Source organism: Patella vulgata, chromosome 1, assembly GCF_932274485.2.
Source record: "Patella vulgata chromosome 1, xgPatVulg1.2, whole genome shotgun sequence".
NCBI lineage: Eukaryota > Metazoa > Mollusca > Gastropoda > Patellidae > Patella > Patella vulgata.
Window position 1 is genome coordinate 63,690,824 of NC_065879.2, and position 12,120 is coordinate 63,702,943.

At 31.4% G+C, this 12,120-nt stretch overlaps 1 protein-coding gene across 1 annotated transcript in view; it reads right to left on the minus strand.

Annotated features, from left to right (window-relative positions):
* Positions 1–901: 901 nt before the first annotated feature.
* LOC126822768 (two pore potassium channel protein sup-9) overlaps positions 902–12,120 on the minus strand; it is a 75,950-nt gene continuing 64,731 nt past the window's right edge. Inside the window, exon 2 of the mRNA XM_056103539.1 lies at positions 902–7,747. Within this exon, the coding sequence (XP_055959514.1) occupies positions 6,945–7,747 (803 nt within the window). The 3' untranslated portion in view covers positions 902–6,944. The remainder of the gene's footprint in view (positions 7,748–12,120) is intronic.

Below are 12,120 nucleotides of genomic sequence, written 5' to 3' on the forward strand. Positions count from 1 at the left end.
CTTAGTTGCTCTTCTCAAAAGTTTTTAGTTCCAAATATTTATGTTTTGAAATTTTTAACAAAACATTGCACACAAGAAATGAGTGGTTTATTTATTGATCACGACACAAAATAACTAAAAATTAAATTGGTTTGACCTAATTGAAAGAATATTGCCCCTTTAGATAATATACTATTTATTTTCCTCTATACTTAATGCTTCTGGGCTTCTTTTGAGTGATTCTTAATACAATATTGTGATAGATAAATCTTTAAAAGGAATACAAGCCCATAAACGGTTCAATTCCATTCAATATTTACAGTAGGGGGGAGTAAACTTAATCATTTATCATTAAAATCTTTTGAATTTCAAGATAATTACTCCTTTGTTCCCACTAAACACGTTCGCTTAGTTTTTAAGAACTGTATAGTGTTGACAAGTTTTAGAAGTCAAAATATGATCAGAATGATAACTCCCTTTCGTAAGCCAGAATATAATGTGGAGATGTTTTTAAAAATTCTAAATTTCAATAGGATTCTTCCTTATGACATGAAAGAATATGTATTCCTGTTAATTTGAAGACCTGTACCTTTGTCACAGAAAGTTTTTAAGAACTGTATAGTGTTGACAAGTTTTAGAAGTCAAAATATGATCAGAATGATAAATCCCTTTCGTAAGTCAGAATATAATGTGGAGATGTTTTTAAAAATTCTAAATTTCAATAGGATTCTTCCTCATGACATGAAAGAATATGTATTCCTGCTAATTTGAAGACCTGTACCTTTGTCACAGAAATTGTGGATGGATGCTGGTGATGACAATATACATGCACATTAAACTGGGCTTTAGCAAAATAAGCAGTTTTCATAAACCCAAAACCCAAACAATATATTCTGAAAGCAAACATCAAGTAAGAGCATTTTATTTTGGAAACATACTTTAATAGTTTTTTTGTTTTTGCAAAATGACATAAAATATCTTATTTAACAGAAGTGATGATATCATTTCATTATGAAATCACCAGTATATGAGTTCAACATTTGATGACATCACAAACTACTGTAACAATGAAGTAACAATGAATGAAAAAAAATGGAATGCATGAATGAATTTAAGTTTTAAAATGGTTGAAAGTAAAAAATACATTTTAAGAAGCTCTTAACAATTACATGAATCAATGACCTTTATCAGCCTTATTTTTGTAAAATTCACAGAGAGAGAGAAAGAGATGTCAAATTTTAGTAACCGAATTGTTGTATGGTAATTTTTTTTAACACTGAATTCATCTCACATAGAATAATTTCTCCCTGGAGTAGTCCAAAGCACTGAGTTATTGAAAATTTTGTTTCTTTCTAAATACGAGTATATACATTTTTTAAACCTCTTTCGATGCTTATATATCTCTAACCAGAAAAATGTAAAAATAATGTAATAAAACATAAATAAATCATATATGAGATTCCATCTAACTATTATGTAATGTGAGATTGCTTCAACAAGTATAAATAAATTTATTTTAAAATAAAATATTCATAAAAGTCTATCTAAAAAATTAGAGGAAGTGTCTTCTATTTGTTATATTAATATTAATAACCAGTTACCAAATTAACTATGATTAGGGTATTAAAAATGATGTATTAATGAAGATATGAATTCAGGGGCTGTATTTATAAAGTCCTGAGAAATTCTTATATATATCTTCAAGGAAACTTCCAAGAACTGGTGTAAAGTAAGTCTCCTATAGGCTTCATTCACAACAACCAATTAAATTTGGTGTAGCAAAATACAGTGGGATTAACCCAGGTAATAAATATGTTCAAGTGAAAAATACGATTAGGGTATGCCACCCCATTGCAATTAAACAAAGTAGCGAAAACCTCCACACAAACTGAGCTAATTTGCTTGTTGATGGCAGTACAGTTTTTCATTCATTTTTTTAAATTTAATTTGATAAATACAGTCCCTGACCGTGAAGAAATACTAAAAACTACAAAATATTGTATAATACAACCAATCATTGCTTTAACTTAAATAAATAAAAATAAAAGATTTTGGCCTTCACCTCCAGTCCGCTATAGGTATTGGAAAGGTGAGGAAGTGGACTTTGATTGGCTTTAGCTGAACAGAAGTACTATAATAGAAGTTTGTTATTAAACTCCATTGCATTTAGTCTCAAAGAATAATAAGATAGTTATAGCCTATACTCAAGTGCAGGTAACTCTAGAGGACCAAGGAGAAGACCAAGATCAGGGCTAACATTGTAAATCTTTCAAACTATTATGCCAAGTTATATAAATGGTTAAATACAAGCTAACTTAATTAATGAGAGATTCTGAGATGATATGGTTTGTTCTATTTTAGTGTCAGGCCTTTACAAATTATTTTATGCTTCAAGTAAATTTCTATTGTTAAAAATTTTATCTTTGAAATAAATTAAATTAAATAAATAAAATAAATAAAACAATGGAGATTATTTACAAATTAAAATCTATTAATATGTCGATATTTATATAGTATAAAATTATACAGTCAAATTCGTACCTTTAAAACATTTTAATGGTGGTGGGGGGTATCACCATGATAAACATGGGTTGCCAGACAATGAAACATGCACCCACCTAAGTTGTCTGAGCTGTGGTGAACTAAGCAATTCATAAGCATTTCGAAAGATCAGATCATAACTAAAGTCAATAACTCTGGAAGTCATCAAAATTTGTTGAGAATCAAAAGGATTCTTCCCTTTCAATAGTCTCTATCATCCAGAAAAATATTCTACGAATATAAATTAGTCTGGAAACGTTGTCAACATTTGAGAATAATAGGTCATTGGCTAGATTATCTGGTCTTTCACATTATCATTAACAAAGTCTAAGGGAGGTAACTAGTCCTAAAACAAGATGTTGACGACCATGAAATTAATTTATGAATGCCATTTCAGAAAATCCGTTTGACTGCATTGCCAGTTCAATATCCAACACTCTTAATTTTTTTTATTGTAAAATTTCTCTCTTCATGGGCCATATCTATAATATTGTTTTTTTTAATTAACTCTAATTTGTCGTCACGATTCATGTTTGTTTATAATAATGCAATAATTGTGGGATTTATTGCGGGAGGGGGCACGATTCTTACTTGACTTGTAAAAAATACTGAATAATCAACCACATAAAAAGAACAAACTCCCGGTTACGCATAGGCAATGGAACTTTTCGTCAAATATTGACAACGGTCCCAGACCCTCCTTACGTTGAAAACTAGGAGGTTCTGGATAACCGAGACTACCCTTTCTACAGGGTAGTCAACCATTATAAATTCTAGAAATAATTGCAGCCTATAAAGTGCTAACACCATTTCATAATAAAGGGACAGCATATCTCAGAAGGTGATAATCAATAGACTTCTTTATTTCAATGAGAGAGACAAAAGACACAAAGATGTATGTTTTATTGTGGCCTCTAATCTTATATGCTACAATCTGCTAGAAAAATTCAGATCTATACTTCGTTTCGTTTTTTTATACTTTCGATGGCCTCTACTACATGAAGATCTGACCGGTTATAGTGGAAGGTTGCTTCAGAGGTCATGGTCATATGAGTGGCTTTTGACCCTATGATGTTAGACATTTGATTAATCAGCGTTGATGTTTCTAGCGGGTTAGCCATAGTTCTGTGCACCTCACGCCAAAAACCCGCCGTAACAAAAAGAGGATTATATAACAACTCTTCCAGATCCTAGTGTGGTAAAGGCAAGTAAAATGAAATTTTGAACTATACAAAACGAAACGAAATAGGATCTGTGTTTCAATCAGATTGTATACCTTACAAGAAATGTGAACAACTGACGGACAGTCTGGGAATATGACATCAATATACTCCAATGTGGGCGTATGAAAAACATTTAAAAATGTAGAAAACAATAATTCATAGTTTTCTGATGTTATGTAAATAAAATAAATATTTATTATATTTTGAAGTTATTGATGGCCATAGCCATTACTGTTTGTCTCATGACAACTATTATAAATCAGAATTAAGTTATGTAAATAGTTGAATAAGTATGGTCTGTTGAGAGAATGGAAGCAATAGAGACTCGTCGATGGACAAATTCCGATATTGTTCCACAATTATTGTGGCAGTGATTGCTAAAAATGTTGTAAATTTGTTCTAAAATTACAAATTTAAACTTAAAATGACTCAACCTCTTTGATTTGGGCCAAAAATGTAATTGTTGATTTCAATGTGAGTTAATTTGTTTCTGAAATGCCAATCTGTTGAAAATGTTACATCTTTAGAGAAAGCTAATGTGAGATGGAACATATATTGTGTTACACTGTCGACACAGAAAACAAACATTTAAACTAAAATTAGTAATAAACCGACTTCCCCTTAATCAAAATAATACATGAGATCAACTCAATTCAATACTTTATTTTGACCTAAATCACAGAGGTCTAGCTAGCTTCTTTAAACTTATTACACATAAATAAAAATGATCATTGACTAGAAAAATTAGTTGAGAACTAATAAATGGTTTTATTAATAAAATCACAGTTTATAATACATTGGAAGTAGTTTGTTTAATCCTAATTAATTTATTTTCACAACATAACCAAATATCAGAATAAATTATTCACATGTATCACTCTAGTTTTGTTCATGCTCATCAGTGATCTTCAAGTACAATTATGTACTCTCAATGTACAGTTACAATTGGCTAATTAAAAATCAATCAACCCTAACTAACGGTCTTTTATGGATGTTACCAGTTTAAACCACCACAATGCTCTAGTAAAGTAAAATATAAGGGAATAAGGCACCTGTCACAGACCAATGTCAGTAACAAATTCCAGCCTTGTCTGGCACAGTTCCTCTGGTATTATGTTGGCTGGCACAGATTTATCGCCTTTCTGCATTTTTATTGATATTTATATTATATAATGTGTTCCACTTGACATTTTGTCAGGTACAAATAAAATCATTATTTCCATGCCAGCTTGTACTCATTACTCGATTTTGTGAATAGTGGTTTAAGATTGATTGTGTTTGATTTTCATAACAGTGACATCTAATCTTATTAAAACTACATATTATTTTGGTTCTTGTGTAGCAGGAGATTCATTCTACATCTGTCATGCAGTATAATAATAAATTTTAGCTTGATTAGACAGTCAAACAAATATTTCAATAATCAAAACCTGCAAAAATATTTTGCACAATTTTTTGTATTGCAGGATTTGATAGACTTACATGTATCTGGAGTGCATGAATCACAATCTGCACATTACTAGGCACGTTCTATAAAGAAATGTCTTAAGATGAGAAAATAAAACTGGCCAATACCTATTTATATCAATCATTTCAATGATAATTCCTAGTCTAGCGAATTAATTAATGCTGCAATGCCAATTGTTTTTGAGGGCCATTTTAACTGTAAAATAGAGATGAAGGTCACTAGAAAAACATGGAGGAAATTTGAGTGTCTCATGGTATGGAAGCCCTTTCAAGGCCTCTTGCAAGGCATATTATGACATGATTATTAAAACTAGCTATATTTATCCAGGCCAGACATAGAGGTAGTGATGGAATTCTATACATTACATCAAATCACTTACTACATGTACATTTTGATAATCTAGTCTATCACTCAAGAATAATCATCATATAAATTATTAAATATTATACAATAACAAGAAATATACAAATATAATACCTTTTTCCCTCAATTAAATAATAAAATTGCACACCAGTCCAGTCCACAGAATAACATTTATATTTTACTGATTTAAAAATTTAACAACATTTCCATAATAGTAATAATAATAATTGTTTTTAAAATCAAAGTTGAACGGATAATGATGAAAATGGCAAGTATGAATCAGATTCATGCACTGAATTGCATCCATATGGATATCTTTCACAGCTGACTTCAATGCCATGAACCACACAAAGTCAAATAGTTAAAAAACAGATCCAACACACGTTATTATTTTGTTACTTCACTTTAACATTTGTTACTTCACATTAACATTTGTTACTTCAGCCAACCATGTTAACATTTGTAACTTTACCTGATTACATTCACATTTGTTACTTCACCTGATAACATTATTCAAGTTTATTACATCTGTTACTCTTAATTCATAGACATTTGTTATTCCTAGTCAGTTTTACATTTGTTATTGCCAAGTAATAATCAAATTCATTACTCAACGTAAGATCACATTGTTACTCCTTTTGATCAGCCTGTTATTATTCCTTTTGATCAATTTGCTATCCCCATTGACCATTTTGTTATCTATGTGTATATGTTTTTCAAAAGTACATTTTACTCAATTTTACATCTCTCTTCAATATAGGCAACTAAATGTTGAATAACTCAAAAATAGAAGAGTGACCTCAACTTATTATGTCTTCCAATCTGGATTTGCTATGTGATCAAATTCTTTTCATTTAACAACAGATCTAGCTCACACTAAAACCTATACATGTTATAATAATTACTTGTTTATTAACCATGCAACTGTAATAAGTAATTGTTATTCCATGTATAAGTTTTCGTGTGTAAGTCTTCAAATACTAAATGCCACTTGAAGTTCAGGTGTAGATTTTTGATATTATGAAAGAAAATCAATAATTTTTATCACTGAATGTGTTTACAAGAACACGAAACAGATGCCTGCTGGCTGGACATAGGTGTTGTCATGTTACCATTTTGATATCCAATTGCAGTCTGACAAATAAGAACACACTTTATTAAACATTAGATGATGGATCACACGATTTCACTAATTAAATAAAAGCTCTCACTCTTTCACTAATTAAATATAAGCTCACACATTTTCACTAATTGAACAAAAGCTCACAGCTGGTACTTTGTCACTCACTAACTGTAAAATAGCCCATACTTTTTCACCATTCCATTTTTGAAAGACAATGATTAAAGCAAGCGATACATCCACCTTTTATTCAAATGGATGCTCTTTTGCGATTTAATTGCCACTGAAGGTATGAGTTTGTGTCTTCGACGCAACTATGTGAATCCTCCCGATTGTTTGCCACGGACTGCATGGGTAACAAATGTCCTATTTTTGTGGGTCCCCTTGTCACTTTGTATCGTGGTCGACACTTTGATCGTAAATTATAACAACTACAGGAACACACACTAACTAAATCGTTAAATTCTGGCATCTCTTGAGCACCCGACACTACATTGCCGTTAGCAGTTATGATATCACCGTCCAATCTTACTGCACCTTGTGCAGCCACCGCTGCCTCTAGCTCTTCCCTTCTTTCATCTTCGGTATTCATGGTTAGAAACCGTAAAATTAAAAGGTTCATAGCAGCAGAAATTACTGTTAATCCAAACAATATAAAAATTAAACTGAACGCTACATATTGAGGCTTAGTTTGTAATGCGTTGTCTTTCTGTAATGCCACGTAATCCCCAAATCCAATGGTTGTTAGGGTGATAAAGCAGTAATATAAAGAGTCAATATATTCCCAGCCTTCGTAACTAGAAAATGCGGCCGCACCGGTCGTTAAAACTATCATAGATAAATTCATTGTAATTAAAATTAAATTAGTCTGTGAAACTTCTGGATTTTTTAATTTAAAACATTTGCGTAACTGTTTTAACAAAAAAGTCACAAATGTGTTTAGCCTTTCACCCACAGACTGGAACATAACGATACACAGTGGAATCCCTGCTAGCGCATAAAACATACAAAATATTTTTCCACCAATCGTCTGTGGTGTAGAATGACCATAACCTGAAAGTAGAAAAATATAAAATATTTGTAGTTTAGAATTTTAATCATTTTCAAACAGAAATCTCTATAAATAATTTAAAAGACGAACAATGAGAAATTATTTTTAAAAACAGGTAAAAACATAGGTATCTACTTTTATATTGATTCTGTCTGATCTGGTTAAAACACAGATCCTATTTTGTTTTGGTTTTTATAGTTGTTACATAACCCGCGTTCTGGTTGATGTGAGGGATTAGCCAATGAAGCTATCTGTTGCTGTGAGTTCTTGGTGTGTGGTGCGCAGAACTGTGGGTATCCCACTAGACACATAAACGCTGATTGGTTTATGAATGTCTGACGTCATAGGGTCAAAAGCGACCTCCCACTACAATCGGTCAGATCTTCATGTAGTGGAGGCCTTCTAAAGTATAAAAAATACGAAACAAAATATAGATCTGTATTTTAATCAGATTGGATACTGCCAAATAATCTGAAATTTAAGAAAATGGGGTTAAAATAATGTTTGGTGAGCACTAATAACACTTGGCTCTTGATCTAGAACGTCCTAAATTTGGATCCTGGTGTGAGCCAAGAACAATGAGTTCCCACATGTCAAAGGAGTAGTGCCATGGAATCTACTGGGGATGGGGCGGTGGGGGGAGACTAATTTACAAAAACAGAAGTACTTGTTTGTGTTGTTCAAAAGTTTTAGTTCCAATTTAAACAAAACATCTTTCACATGATTCAAGTGGCTATTTATTTATCAACACCTTGAGCTTAAGAACTGAAACTTAAATTGGCTTGGCCTTATTGTCTATACAGAAAGTGATTATATCATGAACAAGGTGCTTTTTCAAAAGCAGATATGATCTCAATCCAACTGAAATGATGGTAAATAATATAATGCTAGATTTACATATGAATCTGACATTTACAATTAAACATAGTTATAATATCGATCTATTTAATACGGCCAACTTCAAGTTTGATCAAAGGTCACTAGATGTAAACAGGACTAGCCTAATCACAACCCTAACCCTCGACCTAGCCCTAATACTTACCTAACCCTAACCTACAATCTCGCCAATAATCATGTTCCCTTACCTTATTTACATCTCCGAGACCTTGACGAAAATTGAGCTGGGCTTAACAAATAGATTTAGCCATTAGACATACAGTTTTGTACAATTTGTAATGCTTTTAAAAACATGGAGGAATTTATATTCATATATTCCTGAAAGAAGAGTACAGATTTGAGGCTACAGATTTGAGGCTATGCGTATCTCACATATGATTGGATGAAATTTAAATTTCAAAGCCAGACTTGAATTCCAAATTTTCTTTTTTCTGGGATTCTGAACTAGACTGTCAGTTTTCAAATGATGAAATCAAAGACTTGTACATCATAGTGTATTGTAGGAATGGCATTTTAAAAAGCTGACATCATCTCTGTCTCCCTCAAGAGTTGAAACTTCCACATTTAGCTACTACAATCAACTAATGCCAACATCAAAACCCTAATAATGAATATCAATTCTCTCGAGTCAACTTCGGCTCATACACTGGTTACATATCCAATGTTAACTCAAACTCTTAGAGAATGGAAATGATCCGGGAAATGTCTTATCAAAACTATGCCCATCTTATTCTCTTCATCGATAATCATCAAACTATTAAAGAATAAAATAGAATTTTATTCAGTTCAACTATTAAAAAATAGAATTGAATGGGATTACTGTCCCATCAAAACCACAAACAAACCAACTATTCAGTGAAAATCAAATATTAAATGAACAGGGTTAATGTCTCCGATTATTCCTTGTAAATCGGTTCTAATTTTCCAATGCGAGTAGTTTCTTCAGGCGCAAACTCTCACCTGTGCAATCATTACAGCTCAATTGAATGTTAATGCTCAATGCATGGGTCTTGTCCGACTGTAATATATTGTAGCCATCCTCTTGTGATAGGCTAGGCCTATTTTTAACACTTCTTTATGCTATGAATACAATATGTATTATTACTCGGCCAAATAACTATTATGTTGGTTTGCAGACAAATTGTTTGCAATATTTGCAATTTTCTTTTTTCTTTCTAATCAGCTACTCCCAATGTAATGTTCTATTTAAAACTATGGATAATTCAAGAAGACCATGATAAATGGATGTTTTTATCTAAATATCTGCATATCGCCGATTCAAAAAATATAGTAACGCACGAAGAAAAACAGACAAAATTATAGCCCTAACCAAAAGTCTACATCACAATCTGTCACATTTACATGTAGCCGTGCTACAAAATCTTAAGAATGATTAAAAACTAAAGAACAATAAATTTTATCATATTATTCAATAGGCCTATAGACCTATTATATAGTCATTTGTTATGAATAAAAGTAAAATCTTGTTATTTAGGTGTTTTGAGCTGAAAATGAAAAACGGACAATCAATTTTTTAATTTGCTAATCAAAATTAGCAAAGTTGGACTCGTTGATTAGCAGTCAACTGTGAAAAATTATTGACAGTCCTGTATGTACTTTATAATACTGTGTAGGCTAATATGATATAATTTTGTGTAAATCAATGTGATGTAGGAAGCTATACATCGGATTTCCGAGCTTCACGATTTATAGATCGGTATTTCATAGATAATCAATTTTTATTGTTGGAATACTGAATATTTCCGTTTTAACAAAGATCATAAACTAGAAAATAGATAATCCTTAAAATAATTCTACTTAAAGGGCAGCTATGAATAGTAGAAAATATAACCAATATTTTATGTTGTAATCTTCTTATAGTTACAATACATCCTAATAACATTTTCATACCTTAATTTTGATTATATTGGAGATAATCCTCTTTGATCTAAGGTACTGATTATAGTTCATCTGATGTTTTATTTTGATTAAATCTTAGTTTCGAAAGATTAAGCAGTCAAATGTTTAATAATATTATTTTTAATTCAAACCTACTACATGTATATATGTTGACAGTGTAACTCAAAACAAAACTGATTATATTTCAATGATGGTTTTATCTATAGATGTAAAATTTTCAAAGATGATAGACTGTCATGCGACAATACAAATCTACACATAAAATCGAAGAAAAAGGGAAATTTTATTTTTGACCCAAATCATAGAGGTCTAGTCATACTACAAAATCTAATGAAACAGACAATTTTACTTATGACCCAAATCGAATTGGTCTAGAAGGTTTTAATTGACTTTTAAAAAGCAGAAAATTGTGTTTTAGTTGTATTCTAGAGATCTTACTGATCATTACAAAGAAATATCACCAATTTCTGATGTATTTGGCTGTATGTAAACAAACAAGTATACATATCTGAATCTAAATTTACATTCAAGATGTTTTGTGTTAGAGTGTTGGTATTTTACATCTTGGGAGTTCAAGGTTAGACATTATATTATATTGTTAAATATATAACTGGAATTGGATTTCATATCTGACTGGAATAAAACAACATGAGGACCATTAATTTTCAGACATAGGTTTTGTCAAAAAGAAAACTTGCATCAAACTAACAATGTTGACACCGCCAAACCAACATGGCAACCGATATCATATGCTTAAACCAGGCCCATAGAGCTTCATAGTAAATTGTAATGGATCCAATTTTAGCATCCCCAGCATTAAAATCATCATAAATTATCATCCCAACAAAAGTTTTTTGAATTTTTTGTGCACATAATCAGAATTTATAGCAGAAACAATATGGATTGGTCAATCATTTGGTATCACTATTTAATTAATTGGTTAGTGAACAAGATTCAATAATTTGTATTTCTTTGAAAATAGCTACATGTACACAGGACTAGAATAATGCTTTCTGAGAGTCTCAAACAGAATTAACCAGAGTTCCATTCACAAAAATTATCTGAGACTGCTCCTTTAAATATTTACCATGATGTAGGGTGGGTGTAATGTGTGTTTAATGTTATTAGATGTGAAATACAGGATTTATAAGGTGTATATATACTGTTATATTTAATGTTATTTTAATCTCTTATATCATGTTAAATTATACTTAATGGTGCCAACAGGTGTAAACTCACTAAATAACATCAAACATGGCTGCTCCCTTCATGAGCACGTAATCCATAACATCTGTTTCTATCAACTCCTAACATCAAGTATCTTCCTCGTCACATCCAAAACACAATCTTTTAAATTGTAATTACAGGAAGACCGCACCACGTATAAAGGAAAACCTATACAACAAAAGAGTGCATAAGATACACAATGTACACAGACATTTCAAGCAATAAACAACAGACATTCATGTGAATGGATCCAGGGGCTAGCCGTAAGCATCCATTGCACTTTACAGTCCAGAGCGTGTAGTTATAGTACAGTCTTCACTAAAAATGAAAA